Here is an 18,052-nt window from a genome sequence, read left to right on the forward strand (position 1 = left end):
GTTCCAGGGCCTCACCACCCTCACAGGGAAGAATTACTTCCTGATATCTAATCTAAACCTACTTTCTTTCGGTTTGAAGCCATTCCCCCTTGTCCTGTCACTACATGCTCTCATAAGTAGTCACTCTCCAGCTTTCTCTCGGGCTCCCTTTAGGTACTGGATGTTATGTGGGAGAGTATCAAATGCTTTGCACAGCTCCAGGTAGAGACAGGAGTCTCTAGACAGGACTGTTCCCTTATCCACCAACGCTGTGACCCCATCATAGAAGGCCACCAGATTTGTCAGACACATTTCACCCACAGTGTAGCCACGTTGGCTGTCACCACCACATCCTTATTTTCAACATGCCTTAGCATAGTTTCCACGAGGATCTGCTCCATGATCTTGCTGGACATAGAAGTAGAGACAGGCTGGCCTTTAGTTCCCTGGGTCTCACACTTTTCTATTCTATTTATCAGCAACCAGACAATTCGATCCTTCTTTTTCAGACATCATATCACCTGCTGCAAAACGCACACAACCACTGCTTGGGAATCTCTGCCTACAAGCAGACTCTTTCCTAAAGGAGTTTAACAGCTCTTTCAGGATTTTCATTATCTTCTTTAGACTACCCTTTGCCAATTTCATTTAATATTCATTCAACTACACACTGAAATGTGGGCCAAAAAAAGCCCCTTCAAACAGCTTGGTAGCTCTGTCAATGTAATTTTAGCATTGAGAGTGGTTATTTGAAGTCAAAACTTGGAAAGTGAGTAACTCCATAGGATGTAAGAGACATTAGTTAAGGGTGTGTGCATGTGTGCACACCTCTGTAATATCTACGACACACAAAAAGTTTCCATTCTCCATAATCTATCTCTCTTTTTCGACATACTATCACTTTGTTTTAAAGTGACAGACACTTTGCAATTAGATAGTGATGTTTCCTGGTACTCTAAAGACTTATGATGACCCTCACCTTCCTTGAAAATGCTGGAGATGTGGCTTTTATTGGGAAGTAATTAGTGGCATGTGGTAAGTTTAGATGTGGAGTAGATGTTCCTGGGAAAATACCTGCTATCTGTCTGTGAAGTGCTTCCTTTCAGTTTCTTTCAGGCTAAAATGAGCCACATGTTTTTTATCTCCAAGCTTTGATTATATCAATTCACATTACTTCATAGTGAATTTCCTGGAAAAGGTCTAGACGGTAAAGGGTAGCTCTTCTATGCCAGAGCAAAATATTGAGTGCCCAAGGTCAGTTGTTCTATACAAAAATCTCCAGGACACCTTATTAATTGGACAAAAGAAGCAGCAGTTCACCAGACACATGGCTGGAACAAAAAACTCCAGAAGTAAGATGAGATTTTTGGTATTCCAAGTATTTAGTATGTATCCCCTCCCTTTCTAAATTTGTTTTTTTACTGTGCCACTTAGGAAAAAAATTGAGGTATTTAGGAGATGATTCATGTAAACTACATCTTTATTAAGGTATCTTGAAGATTTACTCAGCAAGAAATCAAGTGTTGCAGACTGTCATTCCTTTTTTATCACTTCTATTTGTTTGAAGGCTGCCATTAAATTTTCCTACTCAGGCTGTGTATTTGTTAGCCAGTGGTTCTCTGTGTGCTATGCTGGGTGCATACACCTCTAGCTTATCCCTGTGTTTGAAATTCACCCAGCAAGAACTGCTTTCCAGTGCTTTCTATTTTTAGCCCAATTTTCCATCTGCCCTGTCAAGCTGAGTGGTTGTATAAACAATGATATGTTTTCCCAGCTTGGCTTTGATTCTCAATTAAAACACAAATACAAGGCAAAAAGCATACTTACTCATTTTTATGTATCCTGAATGTTCATGCACTCAATGTATAAATTTTCCATACAGTTCCCTACAAGTAGGCAGATATAAAATATCAGCTCCTGTAGTAGCATAACTTCATAAATCTGATATTTGCTTGTAGAGTGAAGATGCTGATAAAGGTTGACAGGAATAGCCCATCAATATATATATGCTTTCCTCTCTGCCCCTCTAAAATTTTCTACAGGATAAAAAATCCAGGGGAGTGGGAGATTTGCAAAAACCTGCAATGGATTTACTCGTTTTAGCATTTTAAAAGTTTTTGGTTTACCCAGTGTGTTCTCTTAAAAGGAAGAGGTTTTTAAGAGAAGTATAAATATTAACTATATTTTTGCCACTTTTTCTACTGTCCTTGGCTGTTTGAAAATATGAAACAAAATGAAAATGAAAGAATTGAAGCATGAAAAGCATGGCTGCATTTCTGTTCAGCAAGTTAAGGCCAAACATCATTATCTCCTTGGTTGCTTTTGAATATTGCACATATTCTTAATAGCTCATGAGTTATAAACTTTCCAGGTTTTGATCTGCTTTTCACCTCAGGAGTCTGAGCTAGAAACCATTGGAACATCCAGCTTCAGAGTCAGTCAGTGGGAAATGTGGTGCTGTCAGGACCATGCAGAGCAATTGAAAGGGCTGGTTGAGAGGTGCTTTTTTGGGCAATAAGCAGGCTCCCAGTCTCTCAGCGTGACTGTGGCTGCCAGGAATGCCAGAGAACTCATTACAAATGCTCAGTGATAACAACAACATCCCTGTGTTTTCAACACTCTTTTCAGCGCAAATCCAAAACACAGCTCCACGTTAGACATTATGAAAAAAATCAACTCAGGAAGAACCAGCACATAAATGAACACAAATTGCCTTTAAAACTAAAAGTACAGATATTAAAACATGACTTACAGCTGTAATCAATCTGACATTATAATATTATATCATAATATTAGATTATATAATACCCAAGAAAAAAACAAACCTTGTCAGCTCAGCCTCCATTTTAGGCTTCAGAGCTCCCATTGTGTGTAGGAAGAAGTAAATGTAAATGTAAAGGTATTATGGAAACTAAAAACATTACACAGAATCATTTAATCATCAATTACTGCCTGGAGGGAAAAGGGACACTGCAAGGCAGAGTTATCATTACAGCTTATGGTAACTATGAGTGAAATGCATGTAAGTAGAAGTAGCCACCTGAATGATGTCTTCTTTAAATATGTAGAAGAGGACAAACCTATTATTTTTTTTTTTACATTTTTTATCAATCTGCTATGAAAACTCACTTTGTTTATGAGTATAATTTTGATTTTTAGACTTTAAAGATTCCACTTCAAGCACTTCACAGGCTCAACATTTAGGTAAATAAAGGAGGAAAAGCATTATGTGTAGTGTTAGCAAAGCAGATTAATAGAATATAGCACGAAGTTATACTGAAAAATCTCTTCATGATATTAACATGGGATTTGTAAAATGTCTTACAATAGGCACTTAAAAAAATAATTGCTTTCCATTACATACAGGTACTTATCTCACCTTGTTATGTCATCCTCTAGTGTGAATGTGATATGAGTGACTCAGATTTTAATTTAAAAATTTAAAATAATAACAGTTGCTAGAAAACTCTCTTCTACCAACTCCTGCACCTGATGGACATAAGAGAAATTTGTTTCTGAAGATCCTTATTATGGCTTCTAGCTCTTATTCTAATTGTTGAAGAAGAGTAGACTATGAACATTTAGGTTTCTTAAAACAGATTTTTTTAGATTTAATGAAGTAGATTAATAGATCAATCAAAATAGGCCATAGTATGGTATTTCTACATTAGTATGTGTGGTAACATTTCTAGTATGTTATGGTAAGATATTACTATTGTCAGGCCATCTAAAGCTTCAATATATTAGTCCCTTTAATTACTGAAAAATTATCATAAAATGAGCAAGCAGATCTGTAGTGATGCACATATGGTAGATGAGTTTTATTTGATGATAGAATTTGGGTGAATTTTGGAGACAGAGGGACAGGTTATTTAAATTAAAATATTTTAGGATTGGTGAATTACAGCATGTGATGGGCTTGTTTTTACATTCTAAAAACAGTTGTAATATCAGACCCTTTGTATCTTCATTTTCAATAGTCTTTAATAAAGCATTAGACAAGATTTTTTTGTAGTTTAAAAAGAATACAGAATGGATGATGGAAGTCTGTGTGTGTCCCATTGTTAGAATCTGTCATGGGAAACCAGTAACAGATTTATTTTGTTAATGCCATGAGGTAAATAGTGGAAGATAAACAAAAAGGATATTCTCCTTTCTGATTCCCACTCTATGTTACATTCTTTATGTACAAAATAATTTGTAATATTATTTCAATAACATGATAATATGAATGCCTACATACTTTGAGTAAAGCAAAGCATTAAAAATTCTCATTAATTTACCTAGAACAAATGCTGCTTGTATGTTTTTATTAAGCCAACCTTTTAAAAAAGTTTTGAATGCAAGAGAAATTGCTCCAGAAGCCAATGAAGTTATGAACTCTGAAGTAAAATAATGAAGCTCATCTAATTTTGTCAGCTGAATTAACTAATCTTACAGGAAGAGGATATTAATTTTTGATTCTTAGTATGTTAAATTAGAAGAAATGTGTGGATTTCCCAAACCATGTCATGTAAACAATGGCCTCCACACTTAAAAAATTGAAGGAAATAACCAAACAGGTCCATATGTTTACAACACTAGTTGATTTGTGTTATAGGGACATAGGCTAGAGGACACAATGTAAGTATATGCATATTACTTATTTCCTATATTTACTTTATTGTACCACCACCAGAAAAAAATCTCTGTAGTTTTTCCATTCCCTTTTTGAACGCAGCTTTTGAAGTACTGTGCTCACATTCCATGTTGCAATTCGCCATTTCTTCCTTTCATCACACATCACAGGGAATTCCTCTCCACTTGTAGACGTAGTGAGTTGAAAATGGTGGGTCTCATTAGGCTGTTGAAAGGCCACACAGTCTCTTTCGTGCAGGCCTGAATAATCTGGAATGATTACTAAGATTATTAATAATGTCATAGTTCTAATAATGATTAACCTCTTCACTCTGTTGAGGACCCCAATTTATTGAGTCCTAGTTTGACTTCTTTTGCCTTGTACAAGACATCAAGATTTATATATCCTACTTCCAAAAAAAACCACTTAAGCTTAAAGTAGACTTCTGTTACCTCCTTGGATGAAGAGGCCTCCTGATGCTGCTCTATCAAAAACTCTCCTTGTTTTCCCACTCTTATTGCAGGGGGAAAAAAAATCATCTGAATGGATATAGGAGTTGTAAATTTCTAAGTATATGTACTTTAATGTTATATAGTAAAGTTTTATCACTTAATTCCAGTATTTGCAATTTCCACACGTACTGAGGAAAATGAAACTATCCTTGTACAATTACTTTACTAAATACAAATTCTTTTTTTATAAATGCTAAGTTTAGTATGCAACACATGAAAAACAATTGATGTCAAACAGATACAGAAAAGATGTTAAGCCAACTGAGGCCGGATGGAAGCAGTCTGCTTGAAAAAGTTATTTTTTCTTTTCTGTCAGTTTTATTAAGTGAAAATGCACTCAATGATTCTTGAAATAAATTAAAATAAACAAGATTTCTTGAAACCAATTGTATTTTTTGGAAGTCAATCATCCACTCACTCAACTTTAGCATTTAAATCTGAACTAGATCAGATAAAACTATTCTCCTTTTTTTCGTAATTGATGGAAATAATTCTGTGTTGATACAAGGCTAACGAAAATTAATGAATTTATGAAATGAAGACGATCTAATTATTAACATAGCAGAAAACAATTTTTTACGCGTTCCCTTCCTTCGGTGCATCAACTTCCATTTTACTAGAACAAGAAATGAATTTTCCTTCATAGAATAGCTGTGATCACACACGTGTATCCAGGCTGGCTAGATGTGCAAAATGGAAAGTCAATCACTCTGAGGCTTTGAAATAAACTATTTTAGGCTCTTCATAGACTGATTCCATCGTGGTGTATCCCAAACTGGTCAGGCAAAACGTAATGCTTTCCACAGTGAACTCTGTCACACTGGAAGAAATCTCGGAAGCAACCAGCAAGAAAAAGGTGGTTCAGATTGTCCACAGCTGAGGTCCTCCTGCGTGCTCTCATAAAGGAATGTTGCCTAGGTAGAGAGAGAAAGGGAATGTTTCAGTGGCAGAAAAAAGAATATGAAATTTTCAGATAATTCTGGGATTCAATACTCTCCAGGCTGTCTACTTCCTCACATGCCACCTTCTACACAACTGCATTTTCCTTTTCATATGTAGACAGTAGTGTATTGAAAGCAACATTTAGACCAGTAACTGCCCTATAGGTCTTTGTGCCTTGCTTTTCATTTCAAATTCTGATTTCATTATTATAAATGCCATTTTTTATAGATTTAAATGAATTACTGCAATTTTCCTGTGCCAAAATTTGAAGAAAAGAAAATGATTTCGTAAGTTACAACTGTAATAGAAATTCTCCATCACCTGCAAATAGGGGTATTAGAGTGATGTTACAAGTAATGAAACTATCCTTGAAATAATAAGATAAAAAGCAAAACCTGGATGATAAAATTGACCCAATATCAAATCATCTGTCACTGGTCTACTGATAGGAGCAGGAGGATTTATTGATGATTTTTAATGCACACAAAGGCACTGTGATCCTGATTTTGAATACATTACATTTGATGAAAAAGTTAAAGTTCTCTCCTAGCAAGTGACATCACTTTGAAAGTACCTTTTTCTCTCATTTAATAGAGATAATCAGACAAAGAGTTATCAGAACTTCTATAGTGCTTTTGAGACTGTATGCCAAAGGAGTAGACTGATAAAAGTATGTTTCTAACTTTTCGTTGAGAAGTCATATTACCAATAAAACACGTATTCCAAGACCTAAGACAAATTCAGAGTACCTGTGGTGACATACAATAGCTATGGATCTGAAGGCATCTGAAGCCAGGTGTGCATACATTATCCTCAGTCAGCACCTGTACATTCAGTTTTTAAATAGAGTTCCTTTTTTAAAGTTAGTTTACTTGTGAAGAAATTTTACTCTGTTGAGTCATCTGACCTTGGAGAAAAACAGCTGTTGACTTTCCTAAACCAAAACTATTAAACTGTAACAGCTAAATTGCTGACCCCATTCTGAGGGTGGACAACTCTGGACGTAAATGAAATATGAAATAGCACATTTCCTTGTCTGTCATGAATTTATTTCTTCAAGTTAAATAACCATCCTCCCACCAGCATATAGATAAACATGCACCTGACTTATCTCAGTTATCTAATCATAGGTAAAAGGCATTACTGGTTCCCATGGCAACTGCAGTTCAGTATATTCATTGACCTTTTTCTTATCAGTATTGCTCTTACTATTCAGCACAAAAAACTTCTTGTCATATCAATAAGAACTCAGATATTTATAGATCTTAATTTTTTTTTTCTGTCCAACCTAAGAAATATTGCTTTTCAGAAGTCTACTCTGTCACTACAAGACTTAATTTAAATGTAAGAATTATTGGGGCTGTTCTTGGGTGTTATTTTTGTATGCTGCATTTATTATTTGAACTCAGAGCAAAAGATTCTTTTTTCCATCTATTATGACAGACTCAAATCTTCAGATTATTTTTCTCTCTAATAGGAGATGTTGATTCCACTGGCACTTCTAGCACAAACGTAAAACACAATAAAGCCAGCATATCTATTCTTGTCTCAGAAACATAAAATTTATTGTAGAGAGATGAAAGAACTGCAAATATTCTGCTTGATTTTCTAAAAACTTTTCTACTGGAAAAGGAAGCAATAACACAAGTTGCAATCCTTTCTTGTATCACTGTGTAGGGTCTGAGCCTGAACTTCAAAAGATATTTTCTTTTCACATGTCTTTATTCTGCTGTTTGGAGAGCAAAGGTGGGACTCTGTTTTCCTGGCTTAATGTAGTGTAAGTTTTCAAGCATTAGGTGTCTGTAATTGCATTACTATGGTATGAGAGCATTACACACTTTGTCTGCTTTTTTCCCTTTGTATTTTATATGTATATGTATATTCTCTGTGTATATATACAAGACAGTCATCTTATAGCTTTTTTGTGCCTGTTCATAAATTACTGATAACTTAAGCAGACAAAGTCAGAAGTGATCAGGAATAAACCAACAAAATAGGACTACATTTGTATTTTAAAATGTTGTAAATGGAAAAACACATGAAGCAACTCTAGAATGTAATATGGGACAGAGGGTTCTGTTTAAAATGCTGTTCAGACATAGCAAACAAGCAGGAACACAAAATACAAAGTGATATTATTGTTTAAAATACAAACAGTGAAGGATTTTTCTGGCTTTTTCTGTGATTTTACTCCTCAGTAGTATTTTCTTAGACAACAGATCAAAGTTTTGTATACCTGTCTACATTATTTACACAAGTTACTAATTTAATGAAGAAATTCACAAAAAACTTAGGGTAGTTCAGAGGTTTATAGATATGTGGGGGTTTTTTTTGAGGGATTCAAGTTTTATTAAGGTTTCATCCTGTAAAAGCAAAGTGTAAACCTTCTTGTTTGGGATTTTAACTACTGTAATTATAATTTTTAAAAAAAGATAACTAATGTTCACTTCATTCAGAAATTTCATGGATGTGAATTAGGCAATAAATATGCAAGCAAGCATAAAGATATTGTAAGTTATTCTGTTTTCTGTATGCGGAAGTTCGAAGCTTTCTAAGAAAAGAAGCATTTTACTGTTTCAGGCACTCGTCTCGGAAGACCTTACAACCAGTCTATGAAATCAGTACTGCAGGGCTGGAAATGTGTGTTCTAAAACTCACTGTAAATTAAACATGCTTATTAAGCCCAATTAATACATTTTCCTCTCAAAATTCTCCCTTTCACAGTACACAGCAATCTTCTACTAAATGATTAAACCTAACTCCTTTACGTCTGCATGTTAACCTTTGCTATCATTACATGTGAAGCTGAGTGTCTTGATCAATGTTGTTATCCTGGGTGAAAAGTCAACTTATACTTTATAAATTCCTGAGCAACTTTCTATTCTTCCATAAATTCCTGTAGCATCTCTCTGTAGCATCTCTCCTCTTCCCTCCCCCCCCCCCCCAATTATTAGAAGGGGAATATTTATAGTTTGCTGAGGAAACCTTTCCTTCCAAATGTTACTGAAGTTTCATAAAAGTAACTCCAATATAGCCTCAGATACCTCTGGGTCTGAAAAGTTAAAATCAAAATGAACTCAAACACGGTTTTGAATTTAAGTAAACAACAGTCTCTCAGGAGGAAGAGAAGGAAAAGGGACAGGAGACTGACACCCCCTATGTCCCCAGATGTCACCAAATGTCCCCGAGGTGTCCCCAAGGGGGTCTCAATGTTCCCCTGGGGGTCCTCAAATGCCCCCCAGTATCCTGCAGGCATCCCCAAATGTCCCTGTGGGGTCACCAAATAGCTCCAGGTGTCCCCAAGGTGTGTCCAGGTTTCCCCCAAGTGTCTCTGAGGGGTCCCCAATGTTGTTGGGGGGTTCCCAAAGGTCCCCAGGTGGCCCCAAGAGGGTCCCTGAGTGCCTCAGGGGGTCCCCAGATGTCCCCCAGATGTCCCTGAGGTGTCCTCTCTGAGGTGTCCCCAAATGCCTCCCAGGTGGCCCCCAGGTGGCCCTGGGGGGGTCCCAATGTGCCCCAAGGCCTCCAGCATGCCCCGAGTGGTCCCCATAAGTCACCAGGTGTCCCCAAATGACCTCGGGTGTCCCCAAATATCCCTAGGTCCCCCTCAGGTGCCCCGGCGCAGTCTCAATGTGCCCCTGGGGGTCCCCAAATGTCCCTCAAATGTCCCTGGGGGTCCTCAATGTGCCCGGGGGGGGTCTCCAAATGTCCTCAAGTGTCCCTGAATGTCCCCCACCTGGGGGTCCCCAAGTGTTCCCAGGTGTCTCCCAGGTGGCCCCGAGGGGTCCCAGTGTGCCCCTGGGGTCCCCAAATGTCCCCGAGGTGTCCCTCAAGTATATCTAAGGGCTCCCCAATGTACCTGGGCGTCTCCAAATGTCCCAGGTGTGTCCTGATCCTAAAAATGGCCCCTGAACGCCCAAAACTGCCCCCCAAACTGCTCCAAAACCTGCTTCTGAATCCCCCCAAACTGCACCTGAACCCCCCAACTGCCCCAGAGACCCCTCAAACCACCACATAACTCCAGGAACATTCAAAACTCCAGGGGATCCCTCAACCCCCCCAGTCATCCCAATACTCAGGGATCCCCAAACCCCAGAGATCCTCTCCAAACTCCAGAGAACCCCACAAGCCCCCCATAACCCCAGGGACCCCTGTAGAACCCTGAGACCTCCTCAAACCCCAGAGACCCCAAACCCCAGGGACTCCCAAGCTCCCCATAACCCCAGAGACCCCTCAAACCCCCTGTAACTCTGGTACCCCCCAAATCCCTGTGATCCCCCCCAAACCACAGAGACGCTCCCCCAAGACCCCCATAACTACCAGACCCCCAAATCCCAGAGACCCACAACCCCTCATAACTCCGGGCTCCCTCAAACCCCCGTGACCCCCCTAGAGACTCCTCATAACTCTGGACCCTCCAAATCCCTGGGATTCCCCCCAAACCCCAGGGACCCCCAAATTCCAGGGACGCCCCATAACTCCAGGACCCCCCAAACACCCCCCAAACCCTCCCCAACTCCGGGGACCCCGTGACTCCCCAAACCCCAGGGACCCCAACCCCCCCAGGGCCCCGTGTAATGGAAATTAGAAGGCGGGATCTACTTCGCCATCGCCTCGAGCTTAAAAACCTCGCTGCAAAGACCCGAGCCGAGTTTAGCTGGGCCGAGCTGCAAAACTGAGCTCAAGCCGAGCTGCTTTAGGCGCGGGGCTGCAAAACCTGAGCTAAAGCCAAGCTGCTGAACCCCCCAAAAAGCTGAACTAAAGGTGAGCCGCTGAACCCCCCAAAAAGTTGAGCTCAAACCGAGCAGCTTTAGGTGCTGGGCTGCAGAAGCTGAGCTGCCTTACTCGAAGGAGCAAAAGCTCCGGGAGGGGCGAGGCAAAGCCCCGGGAGGGATCTAGGAGCGCTCCTAGACGGTGCCTCTGTCAAAAGTTGTTACAATCGAGTCCAAGGCGAGGAATCACCTCCCAAATAACGCTTTCCAGGCAAATTTAGCCTGGGAAACGGGAATTAACCAGCGGGTTTTCGGGGGCTGCGCTGGGGGGAGGTTGGAGGGTATTTAAGCGGCACCCAAGGGGGAGGGGAGGGCTTTGCTGGGGGAGCTGCGGCTCCTGGGGGGCTCCAGGACGAGGGAAAAGACCGGCTGGGATCTCCTGAGCCTGCGGGACCGCGTGGTGTGGGTAAATCCTTCCCTGTGGGTTTAGACTCGCTCTCACATTTTTCCTGCTTTTCCATCTTCTCTCTTTTTCCTCCTCTTTCTTCGGGGTAAAATAAAGTGGAATTGTGGTTTCGGGATCAGCACGTGGCCCCGGCCGCGCCTTAGTCTCGCTCGGGGGAGGAGTTTAAGGACCCGGTTCCTCCCCGCAGTTTTGGAGGGAGGCAAAGCTCGGCTTTGCGCGGCCAGGGACCACCCGAACCCCGGAGACCCTCAAACCCCAGGAGAACCCTCTCCCCGCCCCAAAGTCCTTCATAACTCCAGGACCTCCAAACCCCATAGAGCCCCCTAAAACTCCGGAGAGCCCCCAAAAACCAGAGACCTTCAAATCCCCCCATAACTCCGGGATCCCCAAACCCGAGACACGCACCACCCCCCCACCCCCCGGCCCCTGTAACCTCAGGCACCCCCCTTGTCCAAATTCTGGAGACCCCCAAACCCCACCAGAACTCCAGGGACCCCCGAACCCCCCCATAATTCCAGGACCCCCCAAACCCCAGGGGAGCCCTTAAACTCCCATAATTTCAAGGATCCTCCAAACCCCAGAGAATCCCCCCAAAATACCCCGTAACTCTGGGACCCCCCCAAGTCCCCCATAACCCCAGAGACCCCCCAGCACCCTCGTATCTCTGGGACCCCAGAGACCCCCGAATTCACCCTTAATCTCAGGGATCCCCCCAAACTCCAGAGACCCCGCAAAATCCCCCATAGCTCTGGGACCCCCCAAATCCCAGAGACCCCCAAACCACAGAGACCTCCCGTACTCCTGATAACCCCAGGGACCACCCAGCCCCAGAGACCTCCAGACTCCCCTGTAACTCTGAGATCCCCCAAACCCCTCAGACTCCCTATAACCCCAGGAACTCCTAAACCGCAGAGACTCCCCAAACACCCTATAACTCCAGGGAGCCCCCACATCGCAGAGACTTCCACCCCCCCCATAATTCCAGGGATCCCCCGAACCCCGGAGGTACCGAAACCCCACATAACTCCAGGGATCCCCAAATCCCAGGGACCCCCCAACCATAGAGACCCCCAAATAAGCTCATAACTCTAGGGACCCCCCGAATCCCAAACCCTTCCAGTTTATAATATATATATGAAAAAATTTATAAAACAAGGGTATGAGATATGTATAAATATATAGTGAGAATGTAAACTATATATATATATATAAAATATATATATGACTGGAATATAAGTTATATGTATAAAGTATATATCTAACTGGAATATAAGCTATTTATATACATAAAATACATATATAAGAAATATAAGTTCTCTATAAAATATGTGTATAACGGGGATGAATATAAGATCTCTATAGTTTATATTTGTTATATATTTATTTTATACATGTAAGATGTAAATGGAGTATAAGCTACATATGTGAACACGTAACTGGAATATAAGGCATATATATAAAATATAACTGAAATATAAGCTCTCTCTCTCTAAAACATATATAATTGCAATATAAGCTATATACATATGAAATATAAATGGAATATAAGCCATATATAATATATATATGTAATTATAGTAGAAGTGGTGTAGGTATATAATTGCAATATGTTATATATATCAAATATATATATAACCAGCATATAAGGTCCAATATATATATAAAATGTCCATGTAAGTGAAATATAAGCTCCGTATACATACAAAATACATATGTAACGAATATAAAGTCTATAAGTAAAGAAAATCTAACTGGAATGTAAACTCTCTATATAAATGAAATGTATATGTAATGAATGTAAACTATAAAATACCTGTCACTGAAATATAAATTTATATGTACAAATATATAATTAATATAAGCTATGTATATAACATATATAATTGGAATATAAGCTATATGTAATATATATAAGAGGAATATAAGCTGTATGTATACAAAAATATATATAATTGGAATATAAGATACATATTTGTTGAATATATCTATGGCGGGAATATAAGCTATATATAATATATATAAGTGGAATATAAGCTCTATAGAAAATATATACATAATTGCAGTATGATTATATATATATATATATAAAAATACATCTATAATTGGAATATAAGCTATACATAATGCACATAATTGCACTATAAGATACATATGTAATATATATATAAGTGGAATATAAGCTCTATATAGTGCATAATATAAGCTCTCCCTGTATAAAATACATGTATAATTGAAACATGAAATATATATAAAATATATATGAGTGGTATATAAAAAGTATGATTGAAATACTGTATACATATATAGAAATAGAGCTGGAATATAAGATACATGTGTATATATGATATATATGTAACAAATAATGAGCTGGCCAGGTCACTGTACACAGAACTGGCCATTAAAAAGTCCCAGCATGGGACTTTTCCAATCCTTGGCTCTGCTTCTAAAGCTGTCCCAAGGACTGAATAATCCGGGTTTTCCAGAAGAGGATTTATGAAGTGGGATTTGGTTTCTCTGGTCGGGTGCTCTTGAGGTTGTTCCCGTAATTTTCCCTATTTTCAGCACTTTTCCAGTTTTCCAGCAACCACAATATTTATTTGATACTATTTTTTAGTATTTTAATTAAATCTATATATTATTTTATATTTATGTTTATATATTTTATTAATTTATAAATCAATAAAATTATTATATATTTTACTTTATCTATATTCCAATATATTTTATTTTAAAAATTAATAATTTTCCACATATTTGTATTATTGTATGTTTTTTATTTATTTATATTCTATTTTTCTTTAATAAATTTTTCTTTTATCTATTTTATTATTGCATATTACATTTTATATTTACTTATATCCATACTATTATATATTATATTTTATTATTCTGGAGTTATGGGGGATTTGGGGGTCTCTTGGGTTTGGGTTCCCTGGGTTTATGGGAGGAGTTTGGGGGTTTTGAGGGGGTCTTGGAGTTATAGGGGATTTGGGGGATCTTTGGGATTTGGGAGTCCCTATGGTTTAGGGTATGGGGGTCACTTGGGTTTAGGGGGTCCTGGAGTTACAGAGGGTTTGGGGGGGGGGTGTTTCTGGGATTATGTGGGGTCCCAGAGGGGTTCTCCTGTGTTTAGGGGTCTCTGGGTTTATGGGGGATTTGGGGGTCCCTGTGGTTTAGGGTTTGGGGGTTCCTGGGATTATGGGGGAGTCTGAGGGGTATGGAAGTCCTGGAGTTACGGGGGATTTGGGGGTTCCCGTGAGGTTTGAGGGTCTCTGGGGTTATGAGGTGTTAGGGAGGAGGTTTCTGTGGTTTGGGGGCTTGGGATTTGGGAGTCCCAGAGGTTTGAGGGGTCCTGGAGTTAAGGGGTGTTGGGGGGGGCCCTCTGAGATTTGGGGGTCCCTGTGGTTGAGGGTTGGGGGGTCACTGAGGTTTGAGGGGTCCCAGAGTTTTGGGAGCTTGGGTGTTCTGGGGATTATGGGGCATCTGAGGGGTTTGGGGGTCCCGGAGTTATGGGCGATTTGGGGATCCCCTGAGATTTGGAGGTCTCTGGGGTTAGGGGGAGGTCTGGGGGTGGTTCTTGGCTCAATCCCTCCCCTCTATTCCCAAAAACTTCCCTTCTTGGGAAGGGGGTTGGACCTTCCCAGGTGGGATTCTTTAAACTATTAGTAAAATATGTAATACAAATATAAATATAAAATATAATAAATATATAAAATAAAAATTTTATTAATAAAACAATATAAATATAAAATGTAAATATATTGGAGATATTTAAATTAAAATTCTTACTAATTTTAGAAATTATGTAATATAAATAGAAATATAAAATACATAAAAATACATAAAATTTTATCATTAAAATAATGCATAATATATAATACAAATATGAATATTTACTAATAAAAATACCTAAATTAAAATTCTTATAAATAAAAAACCAAAATTTATAGTAATGTAAATATAGAATATAATACATAATATGTAAAGTAAACATGTATTAGTTTTAAAACGTAATATCTAATAACTAAAATAGAAATGTATATAAAATATATAATAAGAATGTATAAAATAAAAATTATTAAAAATTAAATATTGTGGTAGATGGCAAAGTGCTGAAGAGCTGAAACCAGGGAAAACTATGGGAACAACTTCAAAGCATAGGAACACAGAAACCAAATCCCATAAATCCTCCTCTATTAAACTCATAGGGACCTCCCAGAGGGACCCCAGAGACTCCCTCCAAGTACCCTGGACAGCTCTCTTTTTTCAGATAAACCCAAGGAGCTGCTGGAACTAAGGATGGATGAGCTGTGTGGGTTCCGGTTCTGGCTGTTGCTCGTGGCCCTAATGCTGAGCTTTGTCCTGCACATAATCTTCCTGCTCTGCTGGTTGGGCTTGCCCAGCCATTTCTGGGCCTGTTGCGCCCAGCAGTGCTCGACCTTGCAAGTCCGAGCCCAGCAAAACCAGGCTCAGCCGAGCGGTGCTGAGCAAGGCCGTGCCCTGAAAGGTGCCACCCAGCAAAGCCAGGCTCAGCAAAGCCAGACTCGGCAGTACGGCACCGTGCAAAGCAAAGAGGAGCAGCTCGCCCGGGAGAGACGGACCCTGGAAAGCCTCACCCAGCAGAGCCTCGCTATTCAAATGCTCTCCCTGAAGATGCACACTGAGCAAAGCCAGGCTCAGCAGAGCCACGCTCTGGAGAACGGTGCTCAGTGGTGGGGGGCCCAGCAATGCTGCGCCCAGTGGAGCCTCGCTCAGCAGTGCGGCACCCTGCAAAAACGAGCCCTGCAGAGCCAGGCTCAGCAGAGCCAGGCTCAGGAGAATGGTGCTCAGCAGTGGGGCACCCAGCAAAGCCTCACCCAGTGGAGCAACACCCAACAGAGCCTTACCCTGCAAAGCGACACCCAGCAGAGCCACGCTGAGCAAAGCCAGGCCCAGCAGAGCGGTGCTCAGCAGTGGGCTGCTCAGCAAACCCAGGCTGAGCAGAGCCTTGCCCCGCAAAGCCTCGCCCAGCAAAGCCAATCTCAGCAGAACGGCACTGAGCAAAGCCAGGCTCAGCAAAGCCACACTGAGCAAAGCCAGGCTCAGCACTGCGGCACCAGACCCTAGACCCGCCTGAGATGCACCCGAGAAGGTCCAAGTTCCCGTCCAGCCCGTTTGAATTGATGTTTAGTGTTGTTTGAGCAAAGTTTGGTGGTTTCCTTGTTTCCCTGTTTCTCATTTTCCATCATTTTGAGGTGTTCCCCATTATTTCAGGGTCCTTGTCATTTTTTGAGGATCTCCCCATCATTTTCAGGGGTTCTTGTGATTTTTGGGGTGTTTCCTGTCATTCTGAGGTGCTTCCCCATAATTTTGAGATCCCTTTATAATTTTAGGGAGTTCCTAGTAATTTTGGGGTGTTTCCTGTCATTTTGGGGGGCTCCTTGTAATTTTGGGTTGCTCTTATCATTTTGGGGGTTTTCCATCATTTTGGGGTGTCCCCATAATTTTAGGAGGTGGTCCCTCTGATTTTTGGGGAGTTCTCCATCATTTTGGGGGCCCTTCATCATTTTGGGGGCCCTTCATCATTTTGGGGGTGGTCCTGTAATTTTTGGGATTCCTTCATCGTTTAAGTGTTTCCCCATCATTTTTGGGTCCTCTCATCATTTGGGGGGGGCTCTCCATCGTTTCGGGATGCTCTCATCATTTTGGGTGGATTCCCCATCATTTTGGAGGTGTCCTTGTAATTTTGGGGGTGTTCCCAGTCATTTTGAGGGGTTCCCAATAATTCTGGGGTCTTCTCGTCATTTTGGGGGATTCCCCTCATCGTTTTGAGGTTTCCTCATCAGTTTGGGGTCCCTTCATCATTTTGAGGTGGTCCTTGTAATTTTTGGGATTCCCTCATCGTTTTAGGGGTTCCCCATTATTTTTGGGTTCTCTCATAATTTTTAGGGGCTCCCCATCATTTTGGGGGGTGCCCCATCATTTTGGGAGTGTACCTGTAATTTTTAGTGCATTCCCAGTCATTTTGAGGGTTTCCCTTCGCAATAATTGCAGGGTCTTCTCATTGTTTTGGGGGATTCCCATCATTTTAGAGTCCCCTCATCATTTTAGGGGTTCCTCGTCATTTCGGGGTCCCTTCACCGTTTTGGGGAGTCTGACCACCAGAAAAATGTCTTTGATCACCCAAAAATTGACTTTGAACACTCAGTAATTGAGGTTGCCTTCCCTCAAAAAAGGGAGGTGACAGCACAAAACCCCCTGAAAATTCACTAGGAGTTTGTGTGAAAAATAGGGAAAAGCTGCAAAGCATTTAATTTTTCGACATATTAAAAAAATTATATGTTATCAATATTAATGAGGTTATTAGCATATAATACATATCAATTAGAGCACTCGCTGCTGACATCTGGAGGCCAAGGTCGGGCACTGCAGTCCCAATAGGGGGTCTGGGGTCTGTAGGGGCTGGGAGGAGATTCCTATGGGGCTGGGGGGACCATATGGTGAGATAATGGTGGTGATGGGGTTCCCGTGGAGGTGTGGGGTCTGTAGACGGTGTGGGGGTCCCTATAGGGTGTGGAGGTCCCTGTATGTGGGGTTGGGGGTTTTATAGGGGCGTGAGGAGGTTCCAATGGGGCTAAGGTGTTCCCATGGGGGCAGAGGGGTCCCTCTAGGGGCTGGGGAGTCCCTGTGGGGGCTATAGGGTCTATAGGGGGTGTGGGGTGTTCTAGTGGGGCTGAGGGTCCCTGTAGGGGGGGGGAACCCTATCAGGGGATGGGGGAGTCTGGGATCCTTGTGGGGCTGGGGGGGCCTTGAGGGTCCTTGTGGGAGGTGTCGCTGAAGGGGGGGG

The 18,052-nt window shown here is 41.0% G+C and overlaps 1 protein-coding gene across 1 annotated transcript; it reads left to right on the forward strand.

Annotated features, from left to right (window-relative positions):
• Positions 1-11,145: 11,145 nt before the first annotated feature.
• LOC116782578 (chromatin modification-related protein eaf-1-like) lies at positions 11,146-17,175 on the forward strand. Its single transcript, XM_032679355.1, has 3 exons — positions 11,146-11,226; positions 15,497-16,521; positions 17,155-17,175. The coding sequence occupies exon 2, from the start codon at positions 15,526-15,528 to the stop codon at positions 16,330-16,332; it is 807 nt and encodes a 268-aa protein (XP_032535246.1). The 5' UTR covers positions 11,146-11,226; positions 15,497-15,525; the 3' UTR covers positions 16,333-16,521; positions 17,155-17,175.
• Positions 17,176-18,052: the final 877 nt, after the last annotated feature.

The sequence above is a fragment of the Chiroxiphia lanceolata genome, chromosome 2, assembly GCF_009829145.1.
Source record: "Chiroxiphia lanceolata isolate bChiLan1 chromosome 2, bChiLan1.pri, whole genome shotgun sequence".
In the NCBI taxonomy this organism is placed as follows: domain Eukaryota; kingdom Metazoa; phylum Chordata; class Aves; order Passeriformes; family Pipridae; genus Chiroxiphia; species Chiroxiphia lanceolata.

Bases quoted from the DNA above. Each gene is read 5' to 3' on its own strand.
- LOC116782578 (XM_032679355.1), top strand. From the start codon at position 15,526: ATGGATGAGCTGTGTGGGTTCCGGTTCTGGCTGTTGCTCGTGGCCCTA.